Here is a 20,297-nt window from a genome sequence, read left to right on the forward strand (position 1 = left end):
CCCGGGGGTGCTCAGCAGGGTGGGTTGGAACACGGTGGCTCCTGGCTCTGCCCATCGCTCAGTCATCAAAGCCTGGGCCCCTGGGTTGAAAGAAGACCAAGGTAAGACACGCCTGGGAACACAGCCTGAGGCGCACACATTAGCCCGGTCAGCCCAAGGTTAAGCTCCTTACCGCAGGTGGACCTTCCAGCACCGGCAGGAGAAGCAGCGGGACCAGCTTTCTCACTGGGCACATGGTTGGATCACAGATGAGCCAAGAAAAGCCTTTGAACTTCACTGATCACAATTATGGAAAAATCCCAGTGGGGTTTAAAAGTATGTTCATAACCGGAGGGAGCGCTTTGTTTTACCAAGTTCGGGCCCGTGTTCAGGCTTCGCTATCTGCGTGGTCAGGGGTCAGAGACAGAGTTTTGTCAGCCCCCTGCTGGGATTTTAATCCTGCGGGACCCTCCCCACTGGGTTAATGATCCCCGGAGAATCAATATTCGTGACTGAATGCTCCTTTATAATAAAAAAAAGTAAAAAATCGGATCAGAGAAGATAAAATCCAAGTCCTTCTCACTGGAATTTGCCAGAGGCCCCTTCAGCCGAGAGAAAAACACTGTTGTATGCCTAGAACACTCTATTTTTAGAAGTTTTAAACAATAACAAATGCTTAGTGAATTTACCTTGTTAAGTGTCCCCCGAGAAGGTGTATAAAATGCAACACTTAACAAGAGGGTCCCCTGGGAGATGCCACCCAGACGGAAACTCGGCTTTTAGGCTTAAGTACAAGACACTTGGGAAGATGTGTGATAACGTTTCTGAAAAGTAAAGAAAATCTAAGAAGCCCTCATGGTGTTTGGGGCCGGGAGGCCAAGGTTCTGGCCCCAAATCAGGCAGGACCTTGGTGTCCTCCATCAAGCCATTTCGCTTTTTGGTGGTGTCTGTTTCCCCCTTGATGTCAGGGAAGGGCTGTCTCTGTTTATGCCGACAAAGCTCAAGGAACTTTGCAAATTCCGAGAGCTGCAGGAGTGTCCTGCCGCGCCCCGGGAGTGTCCCGCTGCGTCCCGGGGCGGTGGAGGGGAGAATTGGGCAAAGGGAACCCCGACAGGATGACCCCATTAGCCTGGGTGTCTGCGAAGTCTTCTCAGTTTACTGTCTGCCCGGCTAGGAGGGCTTCCTGCTTCTCACCACATGGTCCGCAGTCGGCTGCTTTCCCCTCATGTCGGTCACTCTCTTCCGAAGCCCCAGTGCGAGACCCGGTCCCCCAGCTGCTTCCTGGAAGCGGGGGACGCGGGACTCGACCCAAACGGACCCGCGTGCCCTTCGGGGTCCCAGGAGGGAATTCTGTGACAGGTCTGCAAAGCACGCGCCCCATAATCAACTGAGTCTCTCCTCAAAAGAAAAAAAAACTTTTATTTTTTCTATTGCATAAATAATGGTAAATTAGACTCTTTTTATACAGATTATATATTTACAGACAAGTTTGGTTACAGAAAACATCTGGTAAATATGGCAGTCAGTTTCCCTTTATACACTGAGAGAACGTATTGATAGTATATACTTCATGGGTTAGTAAGTTGCATGCCAAGTTAATTTATATTAATATTTACATTTTATATAAAGATTTTCTTGTGACTAGTCTGCTGACTCTCTCACCACTTAATAGCAGAAATCATCACCTAATACGGAAGGAAAAAGAAAAAAGGAACATGAATGAGGTAAATGGGAAGACTGTGGCCCAGGGTTTCCGTCTTCGTGGCCCGTTCTCGATCCGAGCGCAGCGGGCTCCGGGCGCACCGGCCCTCGCAGCCCTCAGCGGTGCTCCGGTCGCCACCCAGCCGCTAACTGTGCTATACTGTGCTTCGAGAAACAAGTCACGTCCGAGTCTCATGACGCCGAGCCCCCCCCCCCCCCCAGATGAGAGTTTGCCAGCCCACTGCTGACCAGACTTTCTGGATCGGATTCCCATCCAAGAGCATTGTCTTTGGTTAGTCCTTGAAGGAGCTTCTTCCTGGATTCAGAATTAGGGGGAAAATCAAACCCCACTAAGAAACCTTTCAAGGATCCCCTGAAACCAGATTTCTGGGTCAGACAGCAAGAATATGCATTGATCTTCCTGGGAGGGAGCCGGGAGGCTCTGGCTTGTGCAGATTTCTCCCAGGAGCTGAGGACCCTTTCCTGACCAGGCTGGGTTTTTCCAGGGGAGAACAGGAGGGCTTGTAGAGAAACAAGCTTGTACAAAAGCCCTAGTCCACTCTAGGACGGGGAAAAGGGACAGAGACTTAGATGTTCTGTCGTCATAGGGCAGAAGGACTTGGGACTTTCCTGGGTCCAGCAGCCCCTCGTCCTGCCCTTCAGCTCTCAGGGCTGGGGCGCATGTAAGCCCGGCCCGGGCTCGGCACCCCTGAGCCTTCAAAAGACGCTCGCAGTGGCTGGTGTCCCCCCAGCGCCCATGTTCGTCCCGACAGTCAGGAGACGGTGACTGTCCTCCTGCCGTGTCACGAGTAACTATAAACCACACCACGTGTACGGAACGGCCAGAAAACGGAAGGAAGGAAGGAAGGGGCGCAGGTGTGGAGGCCGCACTCCTCACTCGGTGGCTTCCGGCGGGCTTGCTCCGACGGAGAGCCCCGTCTCTCCCTGGGGTCTGGCTCTGCCCCACCCGTCCCTGTCCGCGAACTCTGTGCGCGGATGTGCGGAGAAGTGCTCCGACCCCCTCCTTTTCACATCGGCTGACAAGGGGACGCGAAGCCCCTCTCTGGTGTTCCCTGGAGTCAGCAAGACCTTGGGGAGTAAAGAAAACCCTCACTCGCAAGACGCCGCACGTTGGACACGAGCCCATTCGCACGGTTTCATCCACAGACGAGACCGAGAGACACACTTGGTTACAAGCGCCTCTGGGGAGCCGCGTTGGGAGAGAAAGTGCCGGACCCGGCGCCGCTCCCGGGGGCAGAGGGACCCTCCCGTGTCTAGGCAGCGTTTGACTCGTTTCAGACAGACAGACTCACGGTGCAGGGGGGCTTCTGGTGTCCCTTTGCTCTAGAGGTCAGAAACCTGAGGCCGGGGACCAAAGGTCACTCAGAGTCATCAGGGCTGGTCGGGGGCAGAAGCACGTGGCGTCCTCACGTGATGGGGCTCCCGCGCTTCTGGCTCTGAACTCCGCTCTCCGGGCCTTATTCAACAGGTCTGCGGCCAGAGGGAACCCCAGGAGAGGCGTTCTGAGCTCAGCAGGTGTCCGCGTCCCCGGGGGAAGGTGAGTCACCGGCCGGTTTCCTCTCGACGCTTGCCTGCCGTGTCACAAGCATCGGGTTGGTGGCAGCAGCCCCGTGGCACTCGGTGCCTCGTACGACACCACAGTAGGCCAGACACGCCGGGAACGCGTCCAGAGGCCAGCCTGTGCGGCCCTGCACCATGTTTCTTTTCACAGGTCCAGGGAGGGAGCAACAGCACACGTGAATTTTCCATTCGCTGGAATATTCCCTCCTAATTAGCCCGTTCTTCACCCCATGGGGAATTCCAGCCTCCACAGCCCTTCTCTGGGAGGAAGTCGCGTCTAGCGTTGTGAGAGCCAGTCCTGCCAGCCAGCGCCCCAAGCTCAGGGAAGAAGGGGGTGAGGGCGGGGCCTCGCGAGGGTGTCCAGCCGACAAGCTACCCGCCGTCGGGGCCGCGGCGCGTCTTCCAGTTTCAGAGGGAAACTCACTGCCTTCCATGGACTGGCAACACCTGTTCTTCGTGGCTGTTATTTCAAGCCCAAGGAATCGAATTACTTTTGCCACGAAGACCTTCTGAGCTTTGGGACCACGTCCCTTGAGGCCGTGTCAGGAGGGTCCCGAGCCAGTGCGAGGCAGAGAGCACAGCCGCGCGCCCTGGCCACACGCACTCACAGTGAGCGCGGGACAGAGAGATGTGCGGCTGGTTTGTGCATTTCACCGTGTTCCTCCCCAAACCCAGGACTTCTGGCAGGGCCACACCCCTGGGGACAGTCCCGGGTGACTTAGTCCCAGGAAGCATGAGCGGAAGCTGGACTCTTCGGCCGTTCCGGCTCGCGCAGAGGCCGGGGCACGAGGGACCGCGGGATTCCTCCTCCGGTCACTGTGGTTGACGGCATTCAAGCTGGAACCTTCCCTGCTGGCTAATGGCACTTTTCTGTTTCGGATGGATCCCCCGCCCTCGGGGACAGCTGGGGCATGAGGGGTGAAAATGGCTACGGCAGGGCCACGAGGTGTGGACCCTCCGCCCTGCGAGAGTCACGGAAGAGGCCGCCGCGGAACTTCTGATGTCAGGTCAAGGCCGACGGCCGCGCTCCAGACAGCCGTCCTGGGAACGCGACCGCTGTGTGCCGAGTCTCAAGTCTGGGCTCGGCCCGTCTGCATCTTCATGGCGCTATAGGAAAACTGGGTGTCTCCTTGCGGCGGGGTCCCGGGTGTCCCTGCGTCTCCGCGGGACGGGGTGAGTTCTGTCGCTATGGGCTTCCGGGGAGACGGTGCAGGAGACCAACCCAGGATGGTTTGGGACATCGTGGGGGACGGGGGCAGAGCTCCGCAGCGTCCGTGGGGGTCGAGGGCGATGGCACAGCAGGACGGGGCTTCAGGACGTGCAGCCACACGTGGCCAGGCCGGCCAACCCGGGACCTGTGCTTGGCGGTCGGTCACACCGTTGCTGTTCTGTCACGGTCCCGGGGAGGCGATTGGCTACGAGTTAAGAGCAAAACTCTCTGATTTATCACCTGAGTCTGGACCTGAGCCTAGAGAAGGCCTTTGGAAGAAAAGAGAAATCCCCCCCCCCCCCCCGCCTTCTTAGATCCGTCACTCTCTGATTCTGTAGGGGAGGCTGGGAGGGTCACTGCCGTCGGAACGAGCCTGCCGCCTTTTACCCGGTTCTTCTGGCTAAACACAGGAGACCACGTGTGTGAAGTCGGAGACAGGAGCGGGTGTGGGGACAGAACCCGTCTCGTGCACATCTCGTTCTCGCAGACCAAACACCTAGAAGGTTCTGAGGCCTCTGGGCTTGCCTGAGACCACACGTAAAACTTCACATTTCTGGCTCGTGGGAGAGCGTCTAAACAGGCAAACAGATGCTTTTAAAGATTGAAGCTTAAAATATTTTCTGCCTTCCAAATGACATTTCTGCCTTTTTGCCCAGATGAAGGGGTCCCTGCTCCCTGGGAAGGGGGGTGGGAGGCGGGGCGGAAGCCACCGGCTCTCAGGGAGCTCCGTTCTCCCGAGCAACGGCAGGGCGGCTTCGCAACGCCAGGAAAGGCAGAGGAACCGGCCGACTTCGAGAGCGTAGTTTACTGCCCCGGGGGACGTGGACGCGCGGACTCCGGCTGCAACCAGGCAGAGCCCGTGCTCCTTAAGGAAACGTTCCCTGCTTTGCCTTGGCGAACTCGGCAGCAGTGCAAGGGCTGCCATGGCAACGTGGTCCCCACCCCCTTTCCTTCTCCAGATGGGTCACATGGGACCCACACACATTCTGGAAGCCACTTCTAATAGTTCCCATGCTGGGTCCTGTTTAGGGCTCTGTGTGTGTCTGGGGTGACAGCAGACCGCTTCTGGTGGGTCAGGGCCTACGTGTGTGCCTTGTCCCCCTAGCAAAATGCCTCCCCGGTCACCACCTGCGTGGTCTGGGGGGGCACCCGTTCTCACAGCAAGAATGGGGCGGGGGCCCCGGAGCCTGCCAGAAGTCAAGCTCGTAGGCCTTAAGAGGAATCCCAACCCCTCTGACAGACTGTCCAGGCAAAGCAGCCACGGGTCACGCCACGGGGATAAGCTCTTAGCGCCCGAAGTCTCAGGAATGCAACCGGGTCTGGCCTGTCCCCCCACACTTTGGCTGCCGGGTGCCGTGTGTCAGGCCCCCGGGGCGGGGCCCCTCCAAGATCGTGCTACAGCTTCCGCGTTGTCCTCTCTCGGCACGAGGGCTGCGTGCTGCTCCTGTCCCCGCAGTGTGGGACCGGCTGCTTACTGGTCCCTGGGGGGCGGGGGGCGGGGTCCTCTCCGGGGAGGGCACGCCGAGGCCTTGAGCAGGTCGCCGCTGCCTCTCCACAGCTCCTTCTCGCCCCTGCCCCTGCCTCGGGCTCCAACCTCCTGTACGCCCCCCGACCTCCGGGGAAGCCCTGCACTCCCCTCTCGCGGGGCAGGTTCCTTTAGGAGTCATGCCCGGGGGCCTCTATCCCATCTACTTTGGGGCCCAGGAGGACATGGTCTAGCGGTCCACGGGCTCCTTCCCGTCCAAGTCCAGCTGGGGGGGGGGGTCGGGGAGGTAAGCTGCTCTGGGCAAAACTAAAGAAGTTGTCTTACGTGTCAGTGCTGTATTCAGACCCGTCTTCGTTCGGGCGCCGACCCTGAGGGCCGCGGTCAGTCGGGCAGGGGGAGAGAGAGAAGAGGCAGGTGTGCGGTGTGCACCAAGGCAGGGCAGGGCGGGCAAGAGGGACAGGCAGGCTGCTGCCTTCCTTGGCCTGGCTGGGCGGGACTCCAGGCATTTTCCCAGCGGGACCTCGACCCCCCAGCTCTGGGGACTCTCCCCTGCTCCGTCCTGCACACTATGGCTCAAACTCTAGTATGACTTGTGCTCGTCACTGAGGGACCACCGTCTCCCATGGCGGGGGGTTCCGCGGTTGCCCCCGGCTGCTGCCTGGGGCACTTGCAGAGGTGAACCCAAAAAAGACCCTAAAAAGACCCTAAAAGGACAAGTCGGAGAAGGCAGTGGGGAGAAAGCTGAGAGAGGGTGCCGGGGGACGGCATCGGGGACACCCACCGCACTGCGAAGCCCAGGACAACTCTGGCACCTCAGCTCCGGGGGAGAGGGAAGGAGCCAGCGGGAAGAGCATGTCGCCTCGGGACGCCGCGGAACGAGAGGAGCAGGACAGCCCCGTGACAGACGTGGAGACCCGAGCTTGGCCAGTACAAAGGGAAACATCACGTGGGAAGACCACGGGCTCGGCCGGCTGTGCCGCTGGACCCCGCGGCGGTGGCTGGCGGGCGTCCGGGGGAGGCCGGGCAGTGCCGGACCCGAACACGTGCCCTGGAACCCTGTCCCGTCCCCAGAAGTTTGCCGCCACCGGTAGCAGTGAGTCACCTGTCGTGCGGGCTAAGCTGATTCACACCTTTTCGTTTCCTTGTGAAGAGGAGTCACTTGCGGAATCGCGTGCTGCGAGGGGCCATGCGAAATAGTCGCTCCACCGTTCGTCTGTGCAGCGCGGACTGTCTCTCTCCGGGGAAGACGAACGAAGCAGAGTTGAAGATGAGAAGCGGGGAAGGGGCTCCCGGACCTGAACTTACGGGGCCTTGGGGCCGGAGATGGGCTCCGGCTCCGAGCCCGACGGCGGGGGGTGGGCTGCACCACTGCCTCCCCCTGGTCTCGGTCCTGCCCCGCACCACCCCCGGGCTACCCGGTCCGCCCAGGAGCGGGGATGCGAGTCGGAGGACAAGCGTGCAGCGGGAGTTAGTGGTCAGGAAAGACGGATGTCGCCCAAGAGGAAGACCGACGTATGCGACAGTCCGCGTGTCTGGACAGATGCCCGTGAGCAGCTTCCGTGTCCGCGGAGGGCAGCAGGGGTGGCCCAGCTGGGAGGAGGGCGGGGGCTCTGCAGGCTCCGGGGTGCTGGTGCGCCAGGCTCCAGGAACAGAATTAAGTGTGGGCGGGAACCCAGCATCCCCACCTCTGCCCGCAGGGGTCCTGCAGGAGAGGCAGGGGGCGCGGAGGCGAGGGTGTGGCCTGCGCACGGCCAGGCGCTGCACCCCCGTCGATGGCTTTCCCCTTGTGCCTTTGGGGGGCTCCACGGGGTGCAGGAGGCAGGCCAGGGTGGGGTGGGCAGCCCCCCTGTCCCGGAAGTCAGCCCCGTGGGGCGGAGGGTTCCCCCAGCCGGGAGCCTCCCGTTGGCCCGGGGGTGGGGCTCGAACAATGGGGCCCGTGGGTGCCGCGCCCTGGCTGTCGGGGCTGCCACTGGAAACCCCCGAGCTGAGAAGTCTGTCTGTCTGCAGAGTCCTAAGGGGTGGTGCGCGCAGTCACTGGAACTCCTGGCTATTTTATTGCATTGGGAAGGAAACCCTTAAAGCGTGTAAGACAGCCCTTTTGTGTCCCTGCCAAGGAGATGGAGCGGGTGAGCGACACCGGCTGCGCTGCGGCCTCAGGTCCCACTGGGAGCCGCGCTGGGCACGCAGGAGCCGGGTCCGCGCAGGCCATGCACATGCAGGCCGGGCCGGGCGCCGCGGCTACTCCATGCCGCTGCGCAGGATCTGGTTGGCGGCGATCAGCATGACGCTGATGATGAAGGCCATGGCGAAGGCGCAGATGAGGCTCTTGCGGACGCACGTCTGCCTGTTCTGCTTCTGGGAGTGCACTGGGGGGCGGGGGAGAGAAGAGAGAAGGGACACGGTGAGACAGGCCGGGCTCCCCCTCCACAAGCCCACTTCCTGGGCGGAAGACCGGGCGCACCCACGATCCCATCGGGGACCGGTCCCCCAGACTGGACATGGCCTCTCCTGGCAAATGGGACGAAACGGCGACACTTTTGTAACAGAAAACCCAGGAGAGCTGTGAGGTTCAGAGGGAGCTACAAACCCCCAGACACGGTAGAGTTACAGGGACTTTCTGAGTGAGGAAATAAGGTACCAATCCGGGGTGTCCCCAAAGGCACCACCCGGCTTTACTTTGTTGATTTCTGCCGGACACGGGCTCCTGTCCGAGTCCCCCGCTGCAGGCAGAGAGGGCCAGATGTTCCTCTCCCTGTGTGCACTGGGCCAGAAGCCACTTGTCTTCCTGGCGTCGTCCTTGGGGACTATTGGGGGACATGACTCTTCTATGGCTTGTGGTAGGACTTCAGACGCGCACCGGGGGTTCTGGAGCGGGGTCCCTAGGCAAGCAGCATCCATGCCCGGGAAGCTTGTTAAAAACGCAGGTGCTGGGGCGCCCGAGTGGCTCAGTGGGTTAAACCTCTGCCTTCGGCTCAGGTCATGGCCCCGGGGACCTGAGATCGAGCCCTATATTGGGCTCCCCTCTCTCTCTGCCTGCCTCTCTGCCTACTTGGGATCTCTCTCTGTCAAATAAATAAATAAAAATCTTTAAAAAAAAAATGCAGGTGGTCAGGCCAGGCCCCATCCCAATGTACGGAATCAGAAAGGCCAGAGAGGGGGTCAGTCATCGGTGTTTAACTGGGTGACTCTGCTGAAACCCGAGAAGCGGAGACCACATGGCCCGCGGACAGGACCAGTGAGGAGGAGGGAGGCACAAAGCCCCTCAGACATTCCAGAGACGGGGTGTTCCTGTTCCATGGCTGCTGCACCAGGGTGTCTGTCCTTGGATCCTTGTGCTCTCTTAATCCTTTCTGTTGGGCTGGGTCTTGTGCCACCACTTTGATAAGGCCCTTGAGAAACCACCGGAGGTCTGAACCCATGGGAAAGTCACAAGGACCGGAAACAGGTAAGTGGAAATCACTAGGAGGAACGTCCTTGATAAAGCGTGCGGAGGAAGCATAGGTCTCTTTTCCAGGCATGGCTTCCCCGGCCGAACTTCTCTTCCTCCTTGTTCTTCTGGTGGTCTGCACCTCTTGCCTTTCCCATCTGTCTGTCCGTCCGTGGTCTTTGCACACAACTTATCACTGAGCATGTGGCAGAAATCTGTGCCCCGGAGGCAAGTGGGAAGCCACATACGCCGGAGCCACGCGCCAGATCAGCTGCGTCGGTGCCAGCTGGGAGTCCGATGTGCGTGTGAGGTCTTGGGTCCCGCGGCAGAACTACTGAGTCAAAGCTCTGGGAGCGGAAGGCGGGAATTCATGAATTCCTTGGTTCTCCGGGTGATTAGGGAATCGCTGGGCCCCGGCACCAGAATTTTCGATTCAGCAGGACTAAGTGGCGTCAAAGAACCTGATGGAGTTTGAGTTGCTGGGGGGCCTGCCGGGTGTGCGTGTGTGAGTGTGTGCGTTAGGGACCTAGGGCGGGGAGTGTTGGGAAAGATGGTTCTTCAGAGTCAGATGTTAAGAAACCCAATACCGGGACAGGAGAACATTTTCAGATCACCTTCTGTTTTGGAGAAGGGGACCTTCAACCTTCGCAGACCTTCAGCAGAGGGAAAGTGGTTCTTCTCCAGGTCAGATTATGGCACAGAGGGGGCCGGGGGTTAGAAAAAAATGCAATTTCCCTTCATGCGCCTCACAGTCTCTCAGCGGAAAAGAAGATCGGCCAAAGAGCAAGGTCATGGTAGGGTCCACATGCCGTTAAAGAACCAAAAAATGGTTCAGTTTCAAGTACGTCTTCCCTTTGGCATTCAGTGGCGCCTCTGAAATCCCTGGAAATAACAGGGAACAAGTAGGAAGCCCATGAGGTTTCCATGGGCAGAGCTTGCCTGGAGGGAAGGGGTCTCCGGGGCTTGTCAAGGGTCTCTCAGAAGTGTGTCAGCCAGGAGGGCTTCTCCAGCCGCGTTTCACAGACACCCGAGGCTCCCTGGGGCAGCCCTGGGCTCAACTCCCGTATTTCTGCCACCCTCTCTTCCTGCCTCTTGTTACCTTTAACCCTCGATCCACGGGGCTTTTTGCTTTCCTTGGGTGATTGCGGAGCATTTCTGGTTTGGTTCTCGACTTGCTGATCAGGTCTGGGTCTCAGAATCTTAAAAATTCTTATCTGGAGGAAGAAACTTTCCTGGGTGCAGAGCTGTGCCTCCCCCAGCCCCTCCAGGAACGGACGAGATGTAAACCGGTGCCCGCGCAGACGGGAGACACGACGTGGTGTTGGGGAAGGAAAAGGACCAAAGCAGAGAAGAAACGGAGGCTGCGGAGGGAGCGCATCTAGCACGTTCCGCGGACTGGCTGATTTCTTCCGCGCAGCTCCTCGGCGTGAAAACGCTTCTGAAGGCAGTCAGCTACCTTTCTGTCCCCAGGGCTGGCGAAGGCCAAGAAATATTGCGTGATTACAGGAGGGAGAAATTTTTGGCTGAAGCCGGTCTTTGTGAAGGACACTCAGCAAACAAGGTCACAGGCAACAGGATTATCCCCCAGGAGAGCGGCTGCACCTCTGATCCGAAAACCCTTCAAAGCAGTGGGAGCGGAGAGAGAAGAAGGGAGAAAAGGCCTGGGGAACCCAATAGTGGGTACCTGGGCCATGCAAACCAGAGTCCAGACCAAAGTCTGGAGTGCAAACGGAGTGGCGGAGTGGCGCGTCCCGCTCAGTCCCTAGCTTGGAAACACGTCACCCTTCAGCTCCTGATTCAACCTCTGTGCCTCGATGAGGGTCCTGGGCTCTGCAGCCCTCGCAATGCCTTTGGCCTGTGCCAAGCACAAAAGGAACGACCTCAGAGCCAGACCCGCGTCTGAATCACGGGTTAGGTAGCGGCCGCGCCGGCCAGCGGGGTGTGTGAGCGTCAGCTGACAGGTGAGCGGCCTGAAGCTCCAGGCAGTGAGGTCCAAGTTCATCTGGCAGTGGTGGAGGTGGGGCTTGAGGCAGGTCGGACTCTAAGACCCAGGTTCAAAACCTCTGCACAAACTCAGTCACCTTGATCTTCTGCTCTGCCATAGGAAGAGCCAAAGGGAAGGCGCGTCACCTGCTCCAGCTGGCAGGGGACGGCCCGCCGCGCGCTCGCGGGTTTGCTGACCGTCCCTGGCGGCTGGCTTTGGCGAGCGGACGTGTGCATCGTGCTATAGTTTTGGGGTTTCTGTGTCCAGGCTTTGCGTCCACGATGAGACGACAGGGCAGCCGAGGGTGAACTATGAACCCGGCTTAGGGCTCCTCTTAGCCACCACTCAGGAGCAGCCCCCGGCAAGTGACTGAGCTTCCTGAGCCTCAGTTTCTCTCTCTCTGTCCGAGGACCGAGTGGTAACCGCTCTGCTGGTGTCAAGAATGATCTCAAAGATGAATGAGCCAATAAAAAAAGGTGAAAGCTGCGTCCAACTGAGAATTGCTAAAGAAACGCAAGACTTCCTCCTCTCCCCTCGGGGCGGCAGGAAAGGTCTGCTCGTATTTCTCCTGTTCCCCGCAGCCTCCAGCCCAGACGCACGTCCCAACGCCACCCTCCGCCGTCTCCTTCTTCCTCACCTGGCCCGGCGGCCGGAGACCCCCACCCTCCCTGCAGCGATGCTCCAGACGCACCACCCAAGCCCGCAGCCTCGTTCTGCGAGGGCTTCCTGCTGGGGGAGTGCGTCCCCCTGGCTCCGAGGCTCAGCAGGGAGGACCCCAGGCCACCTCTGGCCCGTCTCCCACCTCTGCTCCTCGACCACTCTGCCTCCCTGCCCAGCGAGCTCCGTTTCAGGCCCCCCCCGCATGGACTCGGCCTGCTGCCCGAGACTCCGGGCACCTGTTCTCGCCGCTGGGAGGGCCAGTGCCCTCCCCCGCACGTCTTCGGGGCTTACTGCGGACTTCAGGAGGCGTCTCCTGAACATCTTGCTCTCAAAGAGCCTGATCCTTTTACGTTTTTTGTAACGGACTAACTCCCAATCGTCACTCATTTCTCGCGGAGATGGCATTCGCGGTTTTGCGTGGACGTGTCTTCAGCTCTCTTGGGTACGCAGACCTAGGAGTCAGATTTCCGGGTCAGACGGTAGCTCTTTTTGAGGAGCTTGAAACTGAACGTGAAAATGGCACCAACGCGTCATGCGGCTGGCGATCCTTTCTGTGTCCGTCTGTCCGTCAGGCCCAGTGCTCCCTTTCTCTGCTCGTGGCTGCCAGGGCAGGCACCCCAAACGCACACAGGGCTGGCGTGTGAGCGGGGGAGGCTGACACAGGAGGACAGAGAAGCGGGGTCCGCAGTTTTCTTGAAAGCTGGTTAGCAGGTCCCCAGCTCCTGCAGAGTCCTGGCTGCCAGGGCAGGACCCGGGTTGTGAATCCAGCAAAAGGCCGTTCCTTTTGCTTTCTCTTTCTCCCAGAGACTCATGCTGTCCACTGGGCCAGTGACAGGCAGTGGTGACTCCTGGATATTCTCCTGGAGACCAGAGTCTGCATGCATTTTGCCACCGACCAGCTGGGTGAGTCCTGGATATACAGGGCTCATAACCCCTCTGGCTTCATCTCTTCGAAATGGGGCTGCGCGTCTGGAGGCACCGACTTCCCAATGAGGCAAACCAGAATCTGAACGATTCTGGCGAATCACCCGAACACAGACCTATGTAAGTGATATTTCTGGCCGGGAGCTGGGGGCTCAGGAACGTTTAAAAACAAAACCCTATAAAACCCATCTTAGGTGGTTCTCGCCATAAGCCAGACCTGCCAGGTCTGGGGGCTATTCCCACTCTGTGAGTGTTCCAGGCCCAACATTTTCTGATTTTATGAAACTGAATATTTCCAGGGCCAAAGGGGATACTAATTAAGAGCTTCTGAAAGAGACTTTTCTGTCCATCAGAGAAATCAGGGACGCTTGGGGACTCCAGGTGAGCCTTGAAGGCAAGCGGGACGTGGTGGTCGCTGAGGGAGTAGCAGGAGGCTGTTGCGTGATGCCCCGAAAGGGGAGCAGGGGCCTCCTCTCCTTCTGGGCTGGGAGCTGGCTCCTTCCTTACCACGAAGCATCTCGGTTTCCAACCATCAGCTGTGTCTTGCTTTGAGGGTTCACCGTGCACCAGGGGTTGCTTTGGCCTTTCTAACCGAGCTTTCTTCTTCTTAGAACAAAACCCGTCTCCTGGTTCGGGGATCCGCACCTCTCCCCAGTGGAGCTCCCCGTGCAGCATCTCACTGTTCCTGCCGCGCCAAGCCAGACTGGCCAGGGCGAGCGAGGCGAGCTCTAGGCACACGGGCCCCGCACGACTGGCGGGAGCTGGTCTCGGAATGGGGACGAGTCTTCCGGGAGACAATCCTGTCCCTTAGGGGAGAGCGAGCCTGCCCAGGAACGAAGGTGGCAGAGAGGAAAGGACAGAGAGTTGGGGAGCGAGAATGTGCGCGGCTGGGGCTGGAGGGGGGAGGCGGTCCTTGAGCTCTTTGGGTCGGGTCAGCCAAAGCTCATTCCTCTGACGCCTTGTATGATCTGAGCCGGTGCGCCTTTTAATTTATTTATCTTTTTTAAGTTTAAGCGGCTCTGGGTTGATTTTCTGTTACTTAAAACCAAGAGTTTTGACCAGTACTTTTGGGAAGTCCAGCGCTGGCAATGAGGACTCTAGCAATCAACGAGCCAAGAATGTCTAAACCCTGCAGATCTGGTCCCTGTCCCAGATGCCTTCCAAATGCCTGCGAAGACGCGGCATTCTAGCGGTGGGTCCTGCGGCGTCTCCGGGAAGAAGCCTGAGAAGGACGGAAGCGGGGCTGGGGCAGCCCGTTTTGGTTTGGTTGTTTGAGTGTTTCCTACTGTGCGAAGCATCGTACAAATCACTCTCCTGCGAGACCTCGCCTCGTCCTCCTAACAACCACACGAGGTCCTGCTGCGACTCCCACTTCTCGGATGCGGAACACGAGGCTCTGAAGAGTTACTAAGCATCTTGGCAAGGGGCCAAATGCCTGGGGCAGCGCGGGGCAGCTTTCAAGCCGGGCTCGCTCAGGGCGCAGAGCCAGAGCTCTGCACCTCCTGGCGTCTGTCCAAACCGGCCTCCGGCTCTCTGTCCGGGGTCTCAGATTCTCACCCCCCGCACTGACGGCTCCAGAAAGCTTTCCGCCACGACTGCCCAGGAGGATTCCCGGAGAGAAGAAAAATCCCTTCCCTTCTGAGGCCACGAATCTCTGTGCAGACCGTGTCCTCTCTCACTGCCAGCCACGGGCCTCGGCTACACCGTGACCTCCTACCTTTCCCCAAGGAGAAAGGGGTTTATTTAAGGAAAGTCGTAGCACTGGAGAAAATGCGAGCAGATGGCAGAGATGACATCTTATGCCCCCTTCGTTCGAATGGGCCTGAAATCCCCACTGCGCACAGCCCGGTGACGGGGCAAGGCTCGCCATCTGGGTGTGCATTTGACATCCTGCGAGGAATCCTGGGGCTTCAGCAGCGACGGCCGAGCTGGAGACCTTGGGTTTGGCTGCAGATTCTTTCTGACCTTCCAGGGGGCCCAGAAATTGTTGAATCTGGATGTCACCATCCTTGTCCAAACTTTGCATTGGACGGATGAAGAAAAGAAGGCCCAGAGAGTTTTTAAGTAACTTACCCAGGGTCGAGGCGCCTGGTTGGCTCTGTTGGTTGAGCGTCTGACTCTTGGTTTAGGCCCAGGTCATGATCTCGGGGTCGGGAGATCGAGCCCCGCATCAGGCTCCGCACTCAGCAGGGAGTCAGTCTGCGCGAAGATTTTCTTCTCCCTCTGCCCCTCCTCCCACTTCCCCTCTCTCTACTTTTCTCTCGAATACATCTTTAAAAAACTAGCAACTTATCCAGGGTCACGTATCTGGTCTACACAGGGCTGGAAACATACCCACAGACCCACACAGGGATGCCTCGGGGTCTGCCTGGCCCATGTCACGTCCTTGGACATTCCTCCCTCTGTCCATCATCCCGTCACGGAGCAGCGCAGAGCCGCTCTGCCATGCCTTTCCCAGAAACTATTTATTCCCCCGTTGATGATTTTGCTTTACTTCCTTCTGCTGTGCGTGTTGTCAGAATGTCTAGAAAAATCTGACAGCTGGTATTCCATTTAGGGACAACATTTGGGGGACGTGTCTTGAAAGGGCTCACACAGTCTTGCTGCACTTCTCCCCAACTTCCAAATATAATGTGATTTCTCCAGCGACGGAATGAAGAATGAGTAATGACGGCGTGCCGTTCAACAAGGAGTCTGCGACGCCCACGTCTGGCTGAAGGGCCCAGAGGAACCCATGAAGAGGCCAGGGCAGGGCTGTGTCAGAGAGCCCCAGGTTCAAGTCCTTTCCTGTGATTTGACTTTGGACAAAGGACAGCACTCGGCCGAGTCTCACTTTCCCCATCTCTACCAGTCGGGCCACAGGTCAGCTGCCCAGGTTAACGAATTCCCAGCGCCTGGCCGGCAGGACAGCCACGTCCTCCTGGCCCTTGACCTCCTGGACTATATCCTATGAGTTAATCAGTAAACATATGGGAAGCGGCAAGTCCAACTTCATACACAGTATCACTTGTTACGGGAACCCTGCGTACGGATCTGGTGACCGGCAGGTAGCGGATCCAACCACGACACCACTCCATTTCACATGTGCCAGCAACCGGAACCAAATAACGAAACACGAATTTGCCTCTCGGTGTCCCTGAGCTTCTCCAAATGCAACGTGTCTGGTGATCGATCGTAACGGGCGAAACAGAAGCTCTTAGGTAGCCTGGGCGGTGGGTGCGCACTGTGGGAGTCCCAGACTCTTGTATCTCACACACTTTGGTGGACACCAACGTGTTTATTCCTCCAAAGGGTTAGAACACAAATCGGGAACACAGACACCTTGGAACACTGAGCATAATTTGTGTGAAAAAGAGAATTCAAACAGATCGCGGGGACGGGGAGTGCCTGAAAGTCATGCCAGGTATGCTCCTGGGATCGGGGCCGTGCTGGCTGCAGGCTACGGACCGTGCTGGAGAGGCCCTGACTTCCGGGTGCTTCCGTGACCTCATGGGTGCTCCCAGAACACTGAGCACAGTGGGTGACAGCCGGTCAGCTTCCTGACCCAATCCGTGTAACGTCTCATCCAGAAGTCAGGCGTGTGGAGAGAGGAAAGGTGCCCCTTGGAGCCTCGAGTTGGAGTCTTCTAGTCTCTTCCCTGCCTCAATGAGGTTTTCTGTAGGTCCTTCCACACACGGCATGAACCCCCATCTCAGAGTCCCCGGGAGAACCCGGAAAGCTTCCCTCTGTGGAGCCTGGAGTCTCGTCCTGTTGTCCCCTGTCCTTTCCCGGGAGAAGTTGGGAAGAGCCCCTCCTGCTGATGATCACGGAGCTCTGTCCTCCATAAAGACAAGGCGGACCAGAACGTGTGAGGAGCTGGGGTGTGTGTGCGTGCGCGTGCGCGTGCGCGTGTGCGTGTGTGTGTGTCCGTGTACCTGTTCATGCGTGCATCTGTGGTCTGCGTTGGCCTAAAACTCAAACAAGTGAAGACAACAACATCAAGCCAAAAGGAAAATGAAAAGGAGAAAAAGAAACACAGAAACCTCTCCCATCCTGGGGCCGCAACCCCCTGGGCTCCGGGCCCGTCTCTCCTTTACGTCTCCATTCATAGGGAAGGACATTTGTGTCCTGACTCAGCGGACAGAAACGGACCCTCTGGATGAGTCTGAGACCCGGGATCTAGAAAAGTGAAAGCAGAGTCGTGCTGTAAAACGACGCTGCCGGCACATGGAAGGTCTCCCACCCTCGTCTCACTGGCTCTGTCTCACGGATTGTGCAAATCTTGGGGTCTTGACCCTAACCTTGCTGTGCTCGGAGCTGTTTGATGTGACCTTCTTTAAATTCCCCCTCTGCCACACAGCATCTGCTGCTTTTTTTTTTTTTAAAGATTTGATTTATTTGACAGAGACCACAAGCAGGCAGAGAGGCAGGCGGAGAGGGGAGGGGAAAGCAGGCTCCCTGCCGAGCAGAGAGCCCGATGCGGGGCTGGATCCCGGGACCCTGGGATCATGTCCTGAGCCGAAGGCAGAGGCTCGACCCACTGAGCCCCCCAGGCGCCCCCAACACAACATCACTGACCACCTCCTTCCTTGCTCAGAGACAGATGTGCCCTTTCATCTTTTTAAGGCAAAGATCTACACTTTTAGGTTTTTTCTTTCTGAAGGATTCCTTCCTCTGACACAAAGGAGGGCCAGACTCCCAGTCCCCACGGATCTGCTGGCCGCCGTCTGGCTGACTCGCCTGGGTACGCACTTGGTGCAGCTACGTTTCAAGAGCAGGAGAGAAGCGCTCCCTGGCTGGGAGGGAGGAGGTCAAGGCCAGCCATGGGCCCCAAACGGACTCTTCTAGTCCTAGGGCACGGGGGGGCCTCAGTGCCCATGTGGCATCTCTTCCAGGACAACTCTGCCCGTAAGTACAATCAAGGAAGCCCCTTGAACAAGGAGAGGGCTCTGGGCATTAAATAAATCCACCAGTGACTCTGATCCTACCCAAGACTGGAAAAAACCTGACCACAAAGCGATGAGCTTGCATTTGGGGCCAAGCATAGTAATATTTAAAATACAAAACACATACAGAAAACAACTGTCTGATGTGATCACAAGCAAAGTGGATTACGTAACCAAGGTTGCACAGGTCATTCCAAAAAGCAATGTTATAAAACAGTGTTTCTTTTACTAAGTAAGACCACAAAGTTTAAAGCATTTAGTGCAGTGACTGGAACTTATCAATTACCACCCCCGCCCCCGGCCCCCCGGATCCCGAAACGGTGGCTGTTGTCCGCGCTCTACGTCCGCATCAGTTAAAGCAGACGCGGTGAGACCTCGATTCGGAAAACTCCCTTCTCAGTCGCTTCCTTTACGAACGTGTGAGCGCTTGGACAATAAGAAGACACTGCTTAGAGTTCGGATGACTTCCCCGTGCACAGTCTGACCTTGCCCAAATTACTAAGACTTGTGGCATTTCTCTGAACAAAACAGTGATCCACAAACGAAGGCGCTTATGGAAAACGAAATGCCCAGAAATACGCTTCCCGCCACCTCAGGAGTGTTTGCTGGAGCCCCCGGTGCTATTATTTGAACCGGGAAAAACCAGACGGGACCAGGGGAGGCCAGTGACCACGCAGCCCAACTCTCCCCCCATCTCCGCCTCCCTCCCCCACTCACGCCCCAAAATCCTGCCGCCCCCAAATCTGCCGCCATGGCCTTGACTATGACCCGTCCAGCTCTCCCGTGGCTCCCACTCCAGATACAGCCACTGACACTACAGCCCAGGGGTCGTGTGCACCAAGACCAAGGCAGCCTCTGTGCCACCACCTTTGCCATTCACAACAGTTTGGGAAAACTTAAATTTGAAAGTCTTCAGAAGGGGCCTTGCCCTCAGGTTGATACCCCTTCCCACCCAGCACGCTCTGTTTCCCAGGCTTGAGTTCATTTGGTCCCGTCGGGGCATGAACCATGAACGTCTCCTCCTGTTTCCTCTTGTCACAGCCTCTAATCCTGCACACAAAGCCGTCCAGACAGGATTTGGGGGAGCGCAGGGCTGAATGAGCCACTGTGGCCACCGGGACCAACCCTGTCCCGAGCAGACTCCCTGCCACAGTGCTCCGCCGCTGCGCCGTGGCAGCTCCAAGACCAGACAGCCCAGTGCTATTCTGGTGGCCACGGGACAGCTCACCCACTGTGTACACTGATTCCTTTAAGCGTTCAGAAAAAAACAACAGAAAATAACAGTTTGACCTCTAAGAAATCTCAGCACCCACACGTGGGAAATGGCGGGTGCCGATACCCTGTTTTAATCCTATGCAAAAAAATTCTTCTTCGACGTGTCAGCATTGTTGCAGCAGTTCTGGTTTTCAAAGTTGGAAAGAGGGATTCAGTTCTTAAGCTGCCCTGGAAAGTTCTACTAATTAGGGGATCGGGTAAATGGTTTTTTCTTAAGTTTCCTTTCCTGAGCCCACAATGGCCTCTCATGGGTCTCTATTTCGGCCCCAGGAAAACCTTATTTCTTTGAAAACTCCATGGTTAAGTTCACAGTCATTTCACGGACAGGATCTTCCTAAGCCGCGCCTTTTGGGCAGCAGAGCACAGAGGTCAGCTGCTCCTCAGGGTCCTGAGAAGTGGGGGTAATTATCCTGAAGCTTTTACACAAGGATGGGCCCTCAGAGAAGGCAGTCCCGGCGGCCAAGACCACCCAGTGAGCCCCCGGACTCGATTCAAGTCGCCACCAGCGTCGGAAGGCATGGTGGTCGTCCAGCAGACGACTGCGGAGCGACCACAAAGCTGAACACTCAATCCCAGACCTCAGAGGACCCCGGGAGGGACGACATGGTCGCTAGTGACAGGGTCACTAGAGGTCCTGCAAAAATGCAGGGTTTGGGGAAAAAACAGAAAGAAAGTAAATGACCTGCGGCGTCTGTGCAGCAAGAACCCTGTAGCCTCGTTCCTGGGTTCTCGACCGAGGCACTGCAGCCCGACGGCCAGCACGTTCCGTCTGCGGACGACACGGCGGCGTCCGCCGAGCCTGGCCCGGGAGGGCGGCGACGCGGGGCACCTACCTCCCTCAAACTCCGTCTGGCAGCTCTCCGACGTCTCCTGCAGGCTCTCCTCCTCGTTGCTGATGATGTTCTCGATGTCCTTCATGGTCAGGTGGTCCCGGAAGGCGTGGTACAGGATGAGCTTCAGCTCCTCCAGCGTTATCCTCTGCATGTCGAACTGTGGGGACAGACGGAGTGAGACGGTCCCCAGAGCCCAGCTCGGGGCACAGCCCGTGGCCCGAACACCCCGAGCTCCTCTCCTGGCACTTCTCCCAGCCTTGCGGGGCAGCCGATGAGCAGTTTCTCCGGCACGTGCAGTTCTGAGCACATGCG

General features: G+C 57.9%; 1 protein-coding gene across 6 annotated transcripts in view; it reads right to left on the minus strand.

Moving 5' to 3' along the window:
* Positions 1-1,378: 1,378 nt before the first annotated feature.
* CALN1 (calneuron 1) overlaps positions 1,379-20,297 on the minus strand; it is a 495,943-nt gene continuing 477,024 nt past the window's right edge. For all 6 annotated transcript variants that reach the window (XM_059154795.1, XM_059154794.1, XM_059154799.1 and 3 more), the window contains 2 exons: positions 19,986-20,142; positions 1,379-8,323 (listed from right to left, as the gene is read on the minus strand). In XM_059154795.1, coding sequence (XP_059010778.1) covers positions 8,196-8,323; positions 19,986-20,142 — 285 coding nt within the window. In that variant the 3' untranslated portion in view covers positions 1,379-8,195. The remainder of the gene's footprint in view (positions 8,324-19,985; positions 20,143-20,297) is intronic.

The sequence above is a fragment of the Mustela lutreola genome, chromosome 17 (assembly GCF_030435805.1).
Source record: "Mustela lutreola isolate mMusLut2 chromosome 17, mMusLut2.pri, whole genome shotgun sequence".
NCBI classification, from domain to species: domain Eukaryota; kingdom Metazoa; phylum Chordata; class Mammalia; order Carnivora; family Mustelidae; genus Mustela; species Mustela lutreola.